General features: G+C 42.6%; 1 protein-coding gene across 8 annotated transcripts in view; it reads right to left on the bottom strand.

The window, feature by feature from the left end:
* kif13a (kinesin family member 13A) overlaps positions 1-16,521 on the bottom strand; it is a 41,663-nt gene that overhangs the window by 9,020 nt on the left and 16,122 nt on the right. For 7 of the 8 annotated variants that reach the window (XM_052066634.1, XM_052066636.1, XM_052066640.1 and 4 more), the window contains exons 5-27: positions 14,904-14,996; positions 14,360-14,540; positions 11,498-11,585; positions 9,973-10,107; positions 9,778-9,890; positions 8,744-8,855; positions 8,439-8,651; positions 8,259-8,369; positions 8,035-8,169; positions 6,724-6,854; positions 6,443-6,529; positions 6,200-6,375; positions 5,457-5,676; positions 4,651-4,813; positions 4,425-4,568; positions 4,199-4,348; positions 3,897-4,061; positions 2,739-2,912; positions 2,183-2,334; positions 1,977-2,109; positions 1,721-1,867; positions 1,332-1,364; positions 508-607 (exon numbers count right to left, since the gene is read on the bottom strand). In XM_052066634.1, coding sequence (XP_051922594.1) covers positions 508-607; positions 1,332-1,364; positions 1,721-1,867; positions 1,977-2,109; positions 2,183-2,334; positions 2,739-2,912; positions 3,897-4,061; positions 4,199-4,348; positions 4,425-4,568; positions 4,651-4,813; positions 5,457-5,676; positions 6,200-6,375; positions 6,443-6,529; positions 6,724-6,854; positions 8,035-8,169; positions 8,259-8,369; positions 8,439-8,651; positions 8,744-8,855; positions 9,778-9,890; positions 9,973-10,107; positions 11,498-11,585; positions 14,360-14,540; positions 14,904-14,996 — 3,156 coding nt within the window. The remainder of the gene's footprint in view (positions 1-507; positions 608-1,331; positions 1,365-1,720; positions 1,868-1,976; positions 2,110-2,182; positions 2,335-2,738; positions 2,913-3,896; positions 4,062-4,198; positions 4,349-4,424; positions 4,569-4,650; positions 4,814-5,456; positions 5,677-6,199; positions 6,376-6,442; positions 6,530-6,723; positions 6,855-8,034; positions 8,170-8,258; positions 8,370-8,438; positions 8,652-8,743; positions 8,856-9,777; positions 9,891-9,972; positions 10,108-11,497; positions 11,586-14,359; positions 14,541-14,903; positions 14,997-16,521) is intronic. The other variant, XM_052066639.1, reaches the window with a different exon arrangement.

Raw genomic sequence — 16,521 nt, 5'->3', positions numbered from 1 at the left:
TACTACTTGAATAAATGTATGTTTTTGGTCACTATTACTGTTGTCGAGACACAAAATTGGTGGCTGGATAGTTTACTTCAATGGTGCACAATCGTCGAGATTAGCGCCTTGGCTAACGATTGAATAACATGGACATCACGCGGCTCTGGTGTCTGCTGGCCTCATAACGGAATCCCTTCTTTTTTTTCCCTCTCCCTACCCAGCGTTTTCCTTTCTGAATTCTGATTGTAATTTCCTCATTGCGGGACAAATAAAGGCTATCTTAATCTTAATCTTAATAATGACGATTATTCGGGGGAATCACAGTGAAAGTGTGCATTTTATTTAGATAAATGTACTAAAGTAAAAGTTTCCAGAAATCAAGTCCAGATATGTCAAAACTCTACTTAACAACAGTCATGAAGTATGTGTACTATGTCACATTACAGGATTTATTCCAATCATACAGTGACAAGCTGTACTGAAACTGCGCGACCGAGTAAATAAGTGGCATTTTTAATGACTCACCGTGCTTGTTTATGATCTTCTTGATTTGTTCATCGAGGTACTCCCGTCGTTTGATGAGGGCTTCAGACCATCGCTCTCTCACGCAGCTCAGATCTTCCTCCTAGAAGCAGACAGGAACTAGAATCAATGAAGGTTGGGCTTCGCGTAGGAGGCCGCGTGTAGCTAAGCGTTACCAGACGAGGGCAAAGGTGAACCTGATTGTCGGCCATATATGCTCTTTTACACCCCACACAATTTTGTGAGCTCCCACACAAAATAATTCTGTCAAGCTAAAAGTGGTTAGGGTCGGATATTTAAAAAATAAACTCCCCCATACAACCCTTTGACACACTCACACATTCATTCACACACGCATCAACATGCAGCAGCCACTTATCCCTTTGTGGCAAATTCTCCATTACCAAGTTTGGAGAAAGCAACAAGAAAATCTTTTCAAAACCCAACCGTATCACACCTTTTACATCAGCGCACATCCTCCATGCAAAGTTGTGTCAGCCATGCAATACAAAGTGTTTAGACAACACGTATTGTTCTTGCAGCTCTTCAGCATTGGCAAGCAAACGGTAGCATTAGTGTGCAAATGGACTGGCTACGCCAGCGTAGGGTGGAGCTGTGTTTGGCTGCCAAAGAATGGCCGTTATGATACGTTATTACAGCATCGTGTGCGTTTTGTTTAATAAAGCAACATTTAAAAAAAAAAAAAATTTTTAGTCGGGAGAGGCACAGCCCTCTTCCTCCTCCCTCGTAGGCCCTCAAGCAAGGGGCCTTTTTGCAAACACGTGATCCTTCATGCTGCGGGTTAAGTTACAGCAGGATGAGGGTACCTGATAACTATCCATATCGTCTTGCACCTCTCTCTGGCAGGGGAGAACACACGCTGTCAGATGCATGTTAAATTGTGCATGTGTGTGTGTGTGTGTGTGGAGGGGGAGCAGCTGAAAGCTCAGAACCATTTACAGCTCATGCAACTTTACTTATAAAAACACATTTGTGCAAATGGACTGCTTATATATTTATTTTAATCTGAAAAAAAATTAAAGGCTGACTGTATTACCTCACCCTTACAGAATTAAACAATAATTTAAAATAAATTCTAGGAAAGAATATTTGCTTATCGTGAGAAGTATACCTGTACAAACACATTTGAGTGTCGTCGGCCTTTTATTGGCATCTCAATGTCATGGGCGTGTCCATAAAAAATATGTTCACAGACCTGATAGGTGTCGAGGGGTCTCTGCAGTTTGGAGGAGCGCAGTGTCACACAGCCGATAGAGACAGACAGCATCGCCTCCACCAGCAGAGGCAGAGTGCCTGACTTTTGGACCGGCTTCACGGTGACATGCAGCCTCCTAGAGTGGCCCTACTTGGACAGATCAACCTCAGTGTGGTGCTTCTGGCACTTACTTTTAAAACGGGTTCTTTGTTGACAGAATGACATAGGTCAAAAAAGTTTTCTGTTTTTCTCCGACCTGCCGCAGTTGGAAGACTCCTCCCGTGCTGATGTCTTTTCCAGGCTGCAGCTCCACAGCGGCGTACTCTCCCTGTTCATTGAGCTCCTGGATGGAGACCCACAGCTCGATCCTGCGAGACACCTCGCTCCACCTTCATGGAACATGCATCAAAGTTAGAGACACGTACAAATCCTTGCATCGGCGTTAACTCATCTTGTACGTACCTGTCTCTTAGTGTCTGAGTCTTGGCTTCCAGCGCATCTAACTCCCACGGAGAACGGCCATTGCCAGCACAGCAATGACCCCATACCTCTATTGCTAACGCTCCATCTGATATGAACTCCAGAAAGTCATCTGTCACATGTACAACATAGTCCTGTAAAACACACACACACACAAGGCTGAGGACCAAATTCAAGAAAGGCATGTGCGCCTTTTGAATGGTAAAAATGGAGCAAACAAACATTTAGACTTTTCCATGTGTGCAATCAAGGGATAAACAGGTTCAAACTGCACTCAGCCGTCAAACTTTGTGGGTGTATTTGCGCTGTAATGTCATAATGGCTATATCCTCTGTGAATAATACATTAACATGGAGCAAACCATGGTGGCAAATTAAGTGAAATTAAAGGGCTATCAGCGGCCGCAGCTCATTCTTTGTGAATTCAGCCCTAAGCATTCGGCCGATTTTAGAAACAGCACACACAAGGATTAAACAATCATGACCTGCAAAATCAATTGGTGTATGGCGACTAGCTTCTGCAAGCAGGACGCTCTCACCTTGCAGTGGTCAAACTGTACAGTAAACTGTACATCTGGGCTGCGAGGGGAAGGTCTGTCCGGGCTCACCATTGGGGGGGCCACTGTGGGTTCGCCGTGTTCCCAAAATGTGTACTGACAGAAGACAAAGTTGGACAGGTTGAGGGGCAGCCCCGTCGCCTCCCTGATGCGAATCTGTAATGGGAAAATAGTGTGCATGAAGCCTACTTTCTTGATTCAAAGTTCATCCACAAGTTCACAATGGTGCCTTGAAATACAAGTGCCCGAGATGGAATTTTGGACAGATGTTTGACAGAAGATTTGTATTTTTTTATTTATTATTTTTTTTGCTTTAACTTGCGAGCAAAATTTGAGACACGAGCACTGTGTGGCGGTGGTGAAATTGCTTCACAGCAAGAAGCTGTTAAGAAGATAGGGACGTATTCTGGAAAAATGGCTTTGACACATTTAAAGCTATTCTCAGTTCCCAGTTTAAGTTCACTATTAAACTAAACATCAAACAAAGAGAAATTATACATTCAACCACACAACTTTGCCTTTAAGTCTGTTAGCTTATTGCTAACCCATAATAGAAAACGCCATCAACAGATTAACAAATAGCATCATCAGTGTACTGTATATCAAATACATTTTCCCCATTTAAATTAATTAAAATGCCATTCATGTGTTCCAGCCCACCCCAAACCATTATTTTTTTTAACCTTTTTTTTATTGGATTGATTTTATTTCAAAGAACAAACCAAACAAAACAAATGACTGCATATTCAGTATGCGCAATACTCAGTTTTTCAATTTAGAAAAAGAAACGAGTCAACTTCAATTTGACACAGATAGGTACAGATAGATATTTCTACAAAACACCAAACGTTGCACATATATCGATACTTATTCACAATAAACATACAGTACCTCCTTAGAAATATATGTAAGTAGGAAAATATCTATTTTGACTGCATCTTTACAAGAACTGGAGAGTTTTACATGAATTTTTGTTCACCTAAGTGCAGTGAATCTGAAACCGTTCATAACTGAAAGTTTGACTTGCAACTCGCAGTAATTAACTAAGCTAAGGTTTCCAACTCCTCAATTGGGTCAATCGTAAGTCAAGGCAACACGAAACAAGTCCTGCGTCGAGTTCTTGAAAGATGCAGCATTTACCCTGATTATGAGCCTCTTGGCCACATGGACAATTTCTCCGTTGGTGTCCAAAACTTCATAGCAGCTACTCTCACTGGAATTTTCAGATGAGTCGTCTCCACCGCAAAGGCGCTCGGGCACGGCACCGCTGAGCCGCATCAGCTCCACGTGCAGCCTTCCTGCTAACTGTGCACACAAAGACACAAGCGATTCTTTGGTGTAAAATATATATATTTAAAACCCCCCCGCCCCAAAAAAAACAAAAACCATCAAGTGGGTGTTATGCTATGTTCACGAAGCTATTAGTGGTGATGCACTCTTACCTCCCCCTGTTGGCTGATGATGGGAACAGCATATTGCAGTTTGACATCATGGAAAAGGCACTCCAGAAAAATGTTAGCCACTCCTATTAGGTTGTGGTTCTCTTGTGCGTCATAAAATGGGTCACAGTGTTTACTATTTGCCTTGCTATACTGTAAGTACACACAAAAAAAGAAATGAACAAATTTTTTTTTTTTTAAACTCTGTTTTCAGTCTTATGTTTCTTACCACTTCCTCTGAGCCTTCCCTCCAGTCCCGGTAGTGGTCTCTCATGTCCACCAACTTGTTCTCCAGCTTTTCGATGGTCCAGACCTGAGTTCCTCTCCCCTTCCTGCGCACCTGAATGGCTGGCTCACTCACTATGGCTCCACGCTGAATCAAAGAAACACCTTAGATGGGCTTGAGCATGTGAAAGGGTGAGAATGATTGAATGGCGACGGGTCAGCCTGTTCACCTTGCGGTTTGCGCTCAGGTTGGCTGCAGGAATCTGCAGCGTGACCTGATAGTCGGTCAGTTTGCTCATCTCCTCTGCCAAAAAGTTGGCCTCTCGCACCAGGGTGTTGGCTTTTAGAACCTGTTCCCTGAGCCGAGAAAGACTCTGTCGGAAAAGTTCATCCCTGACGCACACAAACAGACAGAGACAAATCATCAGTTATTGAAGAAGAAACAAGGAAGGGATTTACTGTGTATATGCATGCTTTCTTAGCATAGCAACACTTCATCAACTTTAACGCACTAAAAGTAAAGGAACTTTTGGGAGGAACAAAAAAAAAAAAAAACAATCTAAATTGAATCTAAGATGTGCAAAATGGGAATTTCCCCAGGGGGCACAAAGATGCTTTGAGACTAAATCCAGGACACACGCAGTATATTGCTGCTTGATGTCAATGTTTCAGTTTGAGGTTTGACCTGACCAGAACCTTGATTGTGACCCAAAGCTTCACTTCACTAAAGCTTTTCCACTGGCAACTTTTAAGAGGCGGTTATCTTCACTTCATGAGGACAGCCGTAATTTCGCATTACTCACTACCCTAAACACTGTCTTGCAGTATCTCAGTATTTGGGCTGGCATAGAACCTCATATTATGGGATAACATGGCATGGGAAAAACTAGCACAGCGGAAACCGATTGTCGTCCTTAGAAATGCAGTACACGGTATTCTGTACGGAGTAAAAAGTGATGAAAAACAGATATAAAAACGGGGCAAGATTATTGTGCTTGCTCATACAGTATATCCCCGATGGTTGTGTGCCACCAACCGTTCTTCCGTCCAGAGTTGCAGCTTGCCGTGCGCTGTGTGCGTCTGGAACGTGAGGCGGTCACTGTTGCTGCGTTGGTGCTGTTGCGTTTTTTCGGGAGAAAGTTGTTGCCGCAGAGATTCCAGCTCCCGCTCGTACATCATCCTCTGTTCCTCCAGAGCCGTGCGCTTCTCTTCCAGGTACTGTTTTTCCAGAACTTGGACCACATTTTGCATGGGGTCTAGAAAACCATATGCAGGTGTGTTAAAATGCGATGCATGAGTCTCGTTTAGAATGTATAGAATAGGCAGAGAAATTGAATTGAAGAACTAAAATCAATTGTTGTTGCTGTTATTTGAAAAGTGGTATTGTTGCATTTTACGGTGAATTAAAAAAAAAAAGTCTACACACCCCTGTTAAAATAGGCGGATAAAAAAATGAAACCAAAGCTCATACGGAACACCGTACCGACTGTAGAGTACAGTGTTCGTAGCTTCAATCTTGGGGAATTTACGGTTAACTGTAACTCTAAAAGGCTTTAACGCACGAGCAAACCTTTAATCGCGCAGTTACAAATCAATAGTCAGGATAACATAAAGGAATCAAAAATACTTTATAGTTCCGTCATTTTAAAAAATACTATGATAAGGTGGAAGAAACTGGAACAAAATGAAGAGTTTGAGATATGGAATTTCTTGGTCTGTATGTGCTGGCTACAGAAATGTACTGTGGATTGAGAGCGGAATCAGGATTGTCCTAATTACCGTTGTTTCCCAGAGTCTTCATGATGACCTCCATTTGGGCAAACTCATAGCTGTAGTCCTGCTCAGAAGATGCCTCACTGGCGGTCTCCACATCCACCTCCACAAAGCTGTCCCTAGGAGAAGCCCGCTCCAGCTCCTTCAAACGGTCCCGCCGCTTTCGTTTTGGTAAATTGATCCTGTGACAGATTCTGTTTATAGCTTTCTAAGTCATCACGTTAGCTTTGAAGTCCAAGCGCGGCGCACCTAAAAAAGTGGTTGTTGCCCCATAAGATCCGGTCTCCGTGCCAAAGATGAACCAAAGAATCGATCATTGTTCCATTCACACAGGTCCTGCAAAACAAAAGGTCAAGTAGGTTTACTATCTGCATCCTTTCGGGGAGGGGGGGGGGGCAAAGTGATGGCCGTTGAACAATCCATTTGTCGCTGGAGGGGAAACATGCTTGTGATATCAAAGCAGATTCCTCGACAATGAGCTCATGTGAAGCTTCAATAGACAAAGCAGTAGTCGTTTAACCGCAACTCACCGGGCGTTCCCTACGGGCATCAAGGTGACATCACCATCCGGGCAAAGTTCCAGTACACAGTGCAGCGGTTGGATACCGATTCCAAACAGCTGGATGTCCTGAGAGGTGTCAGCACCGACATGCGTGCGCTCCTACACACACGTGGAAGGCATATTAGGGAGACGAGAACAGCAGGCCTGAACGGAATTATGTTCATCTCCCACGTTTGGCTTAATTTGTAGTGACAAAATGAGAAAACAAGACTCAGCCTGCAAGAATAAAAATGGGGAGGGGAAAAAAGAAAAGTGCAGCGCTCTGACTGTGCCAATGGGCGTTCTTAGACAAACAGCTCTCTTTTCAAAAGGATGTCCAAGCCTGTACAAACCACCCCATTTCACATTAGCGTGGTCATTCCACATCGAAATGGCAGACCCGGACTGCAGAACCCAGACAAAGGCCTGTTGTTCTCGTACGCTGCGCAGGTTGCTTCCTCCTACTCCTACAGGTCTGTCTTGCAAGTTGCTTTTGTCTTTCTGAGTCACACAGGATCACTGAAATATCTCTTTTATTTACAATACTCGAATCACATTGAAAATAAGACTCCTTTGGCTTTCGAGGTGTTTTTGACTTTGGCAGCTGCTACTGGAAAAAATTACTTTGCCTTCACCCGTGAAATGAATGAGTCAACATTTTAGACGAGTGAACACATGAAACTCTTGTGTTTCATAACTTCTTTTTAGAATGGATGAAAAATCAACACCTCACTATGTGAAAGCAGATAAGAGAACGTAATAGTGGACAAAGTCTTGAAAATCCGGCCTATGTCTGTTATTTTTAACTCATTCAGTACCAGCCAATTCTGGGCCGAGTCTGAAAAGACGTTCAAAAATGTCATTGGGAGTGAATGATTTAAGTTATAACCCAAGAAACATTTTTCTTTTAAATGGAAGGAAGCCAAAGTACCTGGAAAAAACTCCCGCAGTCATTGGGACAACTAGCAAAGTCTACGCCGGAAGGCCTGAATCCAAATTCTAAATCTCAAACCGTAGAACTGTGAGACACATGAGTTAACAACTTTTACACTGAACTGCTGAGATGTTAACATTTTTCACCTGAGATGAAAGCTCCTAACACATCCCATCTCAGTTACTCGGGCCTTAAAAAAAGAAGGAAGGAAGGAAACTCCAACGAGAAATCATATTGGCAAGAAACAGTTGCGGTACTTCTGACTTTCAATGATGTAATTGGAGGATCAAAACAAGCCTCCGCTTTCCTGCTTTTAGCACCTACTCGCCTCTGAATTTCACAAGACGAGTTCAATTAAATGAGTACCTTGAGATAGTAAACCAGCAGCTCATTTAAGGCAGGATCCGCGTTCAGATTGACGAGGAAACATTTGTCTTCACCCACTTTAATCCCGGATGTTTCCAGAGAGATGCCCATGCTCTCAAGTTGCTTTTGGCGCTCCTGTAAAAAAAAAAAAAAAAAAACAGTGACTCCCCTGTGACCATATTGGGTTAATCCAATGAATATCGTCATACACTGGATATACACACCGTGGCAATCTCCTCAGTCTTCCTTAGCTTCTCCTCCCAAGTGACTGTCATCTCCATGATGAGTTTCTCTGATTCATGCAGCTTTTCCTTCAGCTCGGGAGCCTTCAAAGACTTGAGAGCAGATACGGATCACATCAAGATCACGGCCATGCAAGCTTTCCGTAGGGGCCAAAATCTCACCTCAGCCTGAGACAGCTGAACTTTAAGCTTCTCCACCTCCTCTCGAAGCTCTCGGATGATGCGAGCATTGGGGTCTTCGTTCACAACGGCGTGGTTGACGATCCTCTTGGCTCGATCGGCGTAACGCAGAGTGGAAAGAGTTTCTTCGTAGTTGTCTGCCGCAGGACTCACAGTGGCTATCATAGCCGTCTTGCTGTTTCCACCTAGGTTGTCCTGAGGAGAAAAAGAGTCAAAATGTCTGAGTACGGTAAATGTGGTGTGACAGGCATCTAGCATCAAAAGGCCGCTCAACGTGGGGAACAAACCTTGAGCAGCCAGGTGAGGACTGAATCCCTGTAAGGGACAAATTTGGCCTTCCCCTTTCCTGCAGACTGATCAGCCAGTGCAGAAATCACACAACCTAACGTGGTCAGGGACCTGCAACCACACACAAAGTTCAATTACCATAAACGACTCCACGAGTCCTCCAACTCCTTCCCTCACAGAAATATATTTGCAGTGGTACCTCTACTTACAAAATGAATTTCTTAACTCGACGAAATTGTAATTAGAGACACTTTTTCCATGTACCGGTAAATGCCCTAATCCATTCCAAGCCCCCCCCCCCCCCCAAATTCAGTTTTCTCTAGCATAAAAATGCATCAAAATATGTAACAAATTATGTTATTGCCCAATAAATGAGAGTTGTGTATAATGTAAAAAACAAAGAATAAACTAAAGTATAATAAAAGTGTATGGCCATTTAACTTTTAACTGCACCCTCATTGTTTTTTGCCCTCTTTAGTTCATGTTCTCTCTCAGAAGTTTTTTTTGCCTGGCGTTTTGTAAAGAACTGATCCAAGGATCCAAGTTTGCTTTTGTCGGCTTTTAACAATCCTTTGAAAATGTCCAAGGCAAACATCAGCACAGTGAGCGATCGCCCGTCTGGTGAACACTTTTCCTGAACGATTCACATTTACGTAAAGCTATGGAAACAGCTCATCGCCCGAGGGGTGAATGACGAGGACGCTGCATAGACACATATCTATCTATCTATCTATCTATCTATCTATCTATACACATAGACCCATTGAGACATACGGTCGAGGTCCCTCCAAGAGTTAGCGTCTAAAAATGTTTTAAAAAAGGACAAAATGGCTGCCGCTGAATGAGGTAAGCGCCTTCAAAACTAAAACCACAACATGAAACATGTTGTTCATTAATATTTATCAAAAGTGCTCTTTTTCTGTCACGTTGAGTTACAATTATAGAAATAGTTATTGTATTTATCGGTGCAGTTGTACCTATTGATGTGTCCGCTGCCTATTTTTAATCACGCATCTTCTCCGAATATACCCACTTGTTGATGTTGCTTCCTTCTTTTAGTCGCTCCCCAGCAGCTCCCGTCTTGGACACTCGTTCGCTTCCTGCCAGGTCAACCAGACTCATCTTGCTCACCTTCTCCCCGGAATTCTGGTCATCAACCCAGTCACTTGTAAGGCCAATAGATTTGCGGAACACCTTGTGTCTACATTACAGATTCAAAAGAACCCACCCCAGACTGTAGATCGTAGAGTGTTTGTGTGACAATAATACTGAAGACGGCATGAGATCGGCTGCTCTCTTCATTCATGTTGGTGGCCGCCACTGTGCGCGATTTGTTCCCCTCCGACATGAGCACCTCAATGTCCTGAAGTCAAAACAGACAATACATCCAAATAGTAAATGTGCTGCACTTATGAAATGAAATTTATGACATCATATTTATTTCGGGCGGCCCGGTGGTCCAGTGGTTAGCGCTTTGATCTCACAGTGCAGAGGTCATCGGTTCGATCCCGGCTCCGGCCTTCCCATGTGGAGTTTGCATGTTCTCCCCGGGCCCGCGTGGGTTTTCTCTGGCTACTCCGGTTTCCTCCCACATTCCCAAAACATGCATGGCACTCTGATTGAAAACTCTATATTGTCCCTAGATGTGAGTGTGAGCGTGGATTTTGTTCGTCTATGTGTGCCCTACGATTGGCTGGCAATCAGTTCAGGGTGTCCCCCGCCTATTGCCCGAAGACGGCTGGGTTGGGCTCCAGGACCCCCCGCGCGACCCTTGTGAGGATAAAGCGGGTCGGAAAATGGATGCATGGATCACATTTATTTCCTTTATCAGTAACACCCCAATTTTCAATAACTTCATTTTTTTATTAATTTAATGAGCAGACTAAAAATGATCTGAGATTAATTTATCAGCTTCCTTCACAATAAAGCATCTATCTATGTACCTATTAGATGATTAAGTTAATCTTAACAAGTTTCATTTTTCAACACATTACAGTAATCCCTCGTTTATCGTGGTTAATGGGGACCAAAACCACCCACGATAAATGAAAATCCGCAAAGTTGCAACCAATAAACATATACAGGAAAAAATATATACTGTATATATTTTAATTCTGCAAAAAGTCCACAAGAAGCTGCAAAACAACAGCGAGTCACATAGAGTAACATATACAGTACTGTACTCCATGTATATGGATTTAATTTTTTTTTAATGAATGTTTGAAAAAATCCGTGATGCACTGAAGCCGCGATAAACGAACTGCGAAATAGCGAGGGGATCACTGTACACCGATCCCAGAGGACAAATGCCTTTGCTGCTCATTGCCGTTTATTGTTCTTCTGAGAACAATAAAAAGGCAGCCAATGTTAAGCAGCAGCTGGGTCGTGACAGGCACTGAGATCGGGATCTGAGAAATCCGTTGCATGAATATCAGGCAAGCATAGCACACAGAAATCGGGTGGAGATGTTTAAACTTAATTAAGGGAAGCCCCGCCAATGCTTGGCATACAATCCACCCAAAACCACACGAGTGCATTCCACATTCACATAACATGTGTCATGAGGAACCCGTGAGGATTAAAACCACATTGTTAAAGCTCGGAAAGCTATTTCACTGGAACGACTAGCGTTTGACGCTATAAATGATTTCTTTGCATTTGTGAAATTTGAGTGAATTTTGTTCAGTGGGACCACGCGAAGGCAGCCCGAGCGTTTCATCAGTTTGAAAAGACCAGGGTGAAATAGCTCATACCTCAAAGTTGGTCACGGCTAGCTGAGACAGACCATCCACGTACGGACCCAGGACTTTGTGTTCACGAACCTTCAGAGACTGTCGGCTCCTTGAAAGAGGGTCAAGAAAAGGTCTAGTGAGTGAAAAGAGTGCATGCTTCTCGTGGCGCCAAGCACATTCCATTTCCACATTCTCTGAAGCCCCTTTTTCAAGGCATTTACGGCAATTTGGAGTGTTGACACTTTAAGCATGTCATTAGACCGAATGACACAAAACGGACTTTTTAAATGCTTGTCTGGAGTGATTGCCCACCCAACCAGGGGGAACTCACACAATGAAATTCATCTTTTACACTCAACCTGCTTCCCAAAAAGGGTCTGTGAGTGAGCTCTTTTGAATTTTGCACAGTTGTGAGGTGAGGAGGAGTTGGGGCGTGTGTTTGTTGTGCTTGGCGATGTGACCGCCGCATGGGCCACATACACGGAGCAGCGGACAAAATCGAATCCATTATCCAGTCTAATTTGCGGTTCACACACGCGTTTTAACTTTTTTCCCAACAAGTAGCCCCAAAGCTGCGTACCCAGTCATCATTATAACAGAAGCTATTTGTGTCTTGGCATACCACCAATACAGGGAAACGGTACAGAACTGGCAACCCCAAACTAAGCGATTTAAATAAAAGTGGATGTTAGGTGTCATGTCATTCTTTTTTTCATTGTGTATTGACGATAAAAGCATACCAGAGAGCATTTAAGACACCGGCGACTCGTTTTAAATGCTGTCTTTTAATCAACACCTATTAATGAAGAAAGAGGAAAGGAAAAAGTTCAAGCCAGATTCAGGATATCATCTGGATACAATAAAATAATAACAATAAAACAAGACATGGAAGTGCCTGAACGTTCAGTATATATGAGATTTTAAATGTTGCAATTGTTGCCAGATGCACAGTCTGGAGCAGATCCGGAGGAAACATGATTTAATATTTCCCACCTGATGTTCAAAACACATTTGTCACCGAACTGACAAGATTTGGCCGATATCAATGTTTTGTGCTTCAAATGAAGATCCTTGAAAATTTGAACATAAACCTTGTGAAAGATAGAGTTAAAAACAGGGATAGTTTAAATGACAAAATGTTTTGCATCTTAGCGCAGTTCTTCACTTCTTTCTAATTTAGTTCAATTTTGGATCATAGTCTATTGCGTTCCAGCAAGCTATTGCTCAATGAGGGCTGCATTTGGGTCTTTGAAACCTTAAACAACAGTTCTGTTTGCCAATACACTAGATATGATTGGAATAATGATTTCCCCAATCGGACAGGAATACCGTACAATCTTCCCTCACTTGATTCATTTGTCAGTTTATAATATAACTATTACAATGGTATGCATGAAATCTGTGTTTTTTTTACTTTTTTTCTATTTAAATACAATCCCTTAAGGCTGCCTGTCAGTTGTTGAGGAGAAATCCAATAGCTCAGAGTCACTCTATCCAACACAGTAGATATACATCTACTCAGGTAAACAGTTACTGGGTTTCCTTTTTCCATTCTAGTCACCTAATACCAGCTGCAGGTGTTTTTTTTTTAAACCAGCTAAAGTCAGTCAGCTTTGGCCAAGCTGTCTAGTGATGACATGCTCTTCGACTACATTTTCAACAGCTATTCCATCTGCAATCCAGTTGTTGGGGAGGGTATTAGGCAACGCACAATCCAATGTTTATATTTTTAGCAAAGCCTCATAGGTTTGGAATGGTGAAGGAGCTTATTTTACCCTTTCCGGACCAAAAACGTGTATTTTTCTATGCATTTTGGCTTATTGTTTCAATGTAAACAGGATTTTCAGTCAATGAAAACACATTTTTGGTAATAATAAGACGACTTTTTCAATGTTACTGGGAAAACACTGTCTCATACAAACTGTATCTAAGTTTGTACATCTATTTCATCGTTGAAGCTATTACTACATCATGAGCTGCAATTAATATTAGGTGCAAAACACACATCCATGCATGGAGTTCCCTTTTTGGACAGACATCATTTTATTTATAGAATGACAGCGGCCTGGCTCAGTAATGGACATTTGACGACCTACTTATATATATTTTTAATGTATTCCCGAGGGCTCAAACGAGTTGAGACAGACTCAATAACACTTAATTGTGCCTCAAATTCTTCGACAATCAGTTTAACATAATCATCAGAATTCGCAAGAGTTTAATTCATTGATTGTTCTGCCAGTTCATTGCCTATTCATCCCAAGTGGGAAAAAAGTGTATTAGAATCAAAGTCATTTAAAAAAAAGTGGATAAGGTGTCAAGAGTCGGACAGTATTGCAGCTACCTCAAAAAAGAACATCGGTCATCTATCACTTTTATTTTTCTTTTGTGCTCGCTATGATCTCCAATTTCAAAATGGACAAAGCCACTCAAACACCTCCATTCAAACTTAGGGAAAGTCCGTCTATCCATCCTGAACGGAGACACATTCGCGAGATAAGTCACAACAATGGCAGCAGCCTGAAGACCCGAAAGTTAGTAAAAATTAGTAAACCAATCAACTGTGGGAAGTGGCCGTGGCTTCCTACTTGGCTGCGTCGCCGCCTTGAGTGGGAGGAGCCAGCGAGGTCACCGCTCACGCTGGAGTCGGAATGAATCAGGAAAAACGACACACCACAGTTTGTGCAAGCAGCTGCATGTGTGTGTGTGTGTGTGTGTGTGTGTGTGTGTGTGTGTGTGTGTGTGTGTGTGTGTGTGTGTGTGTGTGTGTGTGTGTGTGACACCGCAAGTCCAAAGCATTAGCTCATTGGCTTCACAGAGTAGATTTAGGTCACATGTGTGTTTACTACGAGAGAAAAGCACAAGACCACCCATCAAACTCACCCTTTGGGATCCAGTAGGTCGCGGACCTTCTCGTTGTAGATTTCCATGTAAGACACTTCCACTTTAAAAGTGTGGCCCTCGTTCGCCTCGTGGTGGACCCTCTCAAACAGCGAGCAGCAAAGTCGAGGGATCAAACCCGGCTGCTCCCCGTTCCCCATCATGGAAAACGACTTGCCAGAACCTACAGTACAAAAATAACAGCCATACGTTTTCTTTAGCGCTCATCCTCATAAGTGTCGTTCGTGGGTGAACCGCAGATGATTGCAACATCCTGAACTGGTCGTTAGTTGTAAGACACATTGAGTATTAACACGGAAACCGAACACACACGTACACGTGACATCTATGGACAATTTAGAGTCTTTAATGAGCGTGTATGTTTTTAGAATGGGAGAAGAAACTGAAATATCTGCACAAAACCCACGCAAGCAATGGAAGAACATGCGCAGGCAGATGAGCGAACCACTACTCCATTGTAAAGCCAAACCGAATTTAATTCTTTCGAATGACACAATTCTTGATCATGATACCATTTCAAAATTACCTGTTTGTCCGTAGGCAAATATGCAGGCATTATATCCCTGGAATGCATTTTCAAGTATTCCCTCTCCAAGGCACTTGAACACCACCTCTTGACCTTTTAGACAAAGACTCGGTTACCGTGGAGATTAGGGTAAACAGATCATCATTGTGTCTAACACATGCTTTGGTTTGCATCTTTCAGTCCTTGTGGCAAACGAGAATAGTCAACAAGAAATAAACACAAATCCAGTGACCAATTGCTGCCTGGTCATGTTGAAAGTATTTGTGCCGTGCAGTCTCTTGTGCCGTGCTATTTGAAAATAGAACAGCTGTTTAATGAGCTAAATAAAGCCTTGGCTCTGCGGCTTTGGGCAGTGCCCCTGGGGGGTCAGATTTGTCTTCTGCACGCATTACATCTCCATCACAAAACGGAGTGGCAAGCAACACTGCCTTCTTATGAAAATGTGCCTTCTGCTTGCACAAATGAACCCGTTTTCTTGCGTGATTGAAAATGTTGCATAAAAAACAATACAATAAAATAAAATGTTGCATCCATTCGCGCTACGAATGGGAGCTAACGATATCTGATCAAATAGGCGCAATCATATGAATTATAACGCTGGAAGAATAATAAACGAGCATGCGTGTAAATGTGAACACTTCTCACATTGTTGCCTCTGCCAAAAAGCTTGCCTTTATTGTTGTTTACCATCAGTGGAGGTGTGAGACGTTTCATTTTCTGGCAATACGGATCAAGATGTGGCTATTTTTGATTCTCTAAAATTGTGAGAATTTTTTCTGCGGACCATTTAGACCAGGGTGGTAGATCCTGATCTACCGGTAGATCCATGACAGGTCCCAAGTAGATCCGAGGAGTGTCGAGGAGAAACAAACAAACAAACAAACAAACAAACAAACAACCATTTGTGTGTCTTTGTACATGTTAATAATATATTTTTTGTGTTAATGTACACTGCACCCTAATCATCTTATCAGTCTAATTTTCACCCCAAAAATATTGAAAAATAAAATAAAGCAGGTAAATCTTGAATTTATGGTGGCGCGTGATTACGTCACGTAAGTTATTAGCTCTCAGCAGACTGCAATTGCGGCTTGTGATCAGAACTGTGATCAGAACTGATAAAAGATCAGAATCTTTTATTATCATTATTCTCATTCAGAGTTTGCTTCGTGTACAATTCACCGAGGGCACGAGCAAAGTATAGGAATCTAGGAGGGCCCAGCACTTTAAAACGGTACGTGTGAGCTACAATAGGTAACAGGCTGCAAAAGTGCGTCGCATGCCTCAGTTTCAGGCTGTTTCTCATCAGGGCGTGCGTGTGCGTGTGCGCGTGCGTGTGTGTGCATGCGTGCGTGCGCGCGTGCCGGTAAGGGTAGATCCCGGGAGGTTAGTTGATCGAAAAGTACATCTTCGATCCAAAAAGTTTGAGCACCCCTGATTTAGACAAATTTAGATGTTTAAATGATTATCATTTTCTGTATGATAATGTTTTAACGATATAATATTGAATGCATTAGCGTCTTCATTATTATCGTTAGCCTTCTTGGCAGGGAGAAATCACAAGACCGTATGCAGTAGTGAGGCGTAGTTTCCGTTTTGACGTGCAAAGTTAGCAAAT

Source organism: Hippocampus zosterae, chromosome 5, assembly GCF_025434085.1.
Source record: "Hippocampus zosterae strain Florida chromosome 5, ASM2543408v3, whole genome shotgun sequence".
NCBI lineage: Eukaryota > Metazoa > Chordata > Actinopteri > Syngnathiformes > Syngnathidae > Hippocampus > Hippocampus zosterae.
This window is presented reverse-complemented; position numbering and strand designations above follow the sequence as displayed.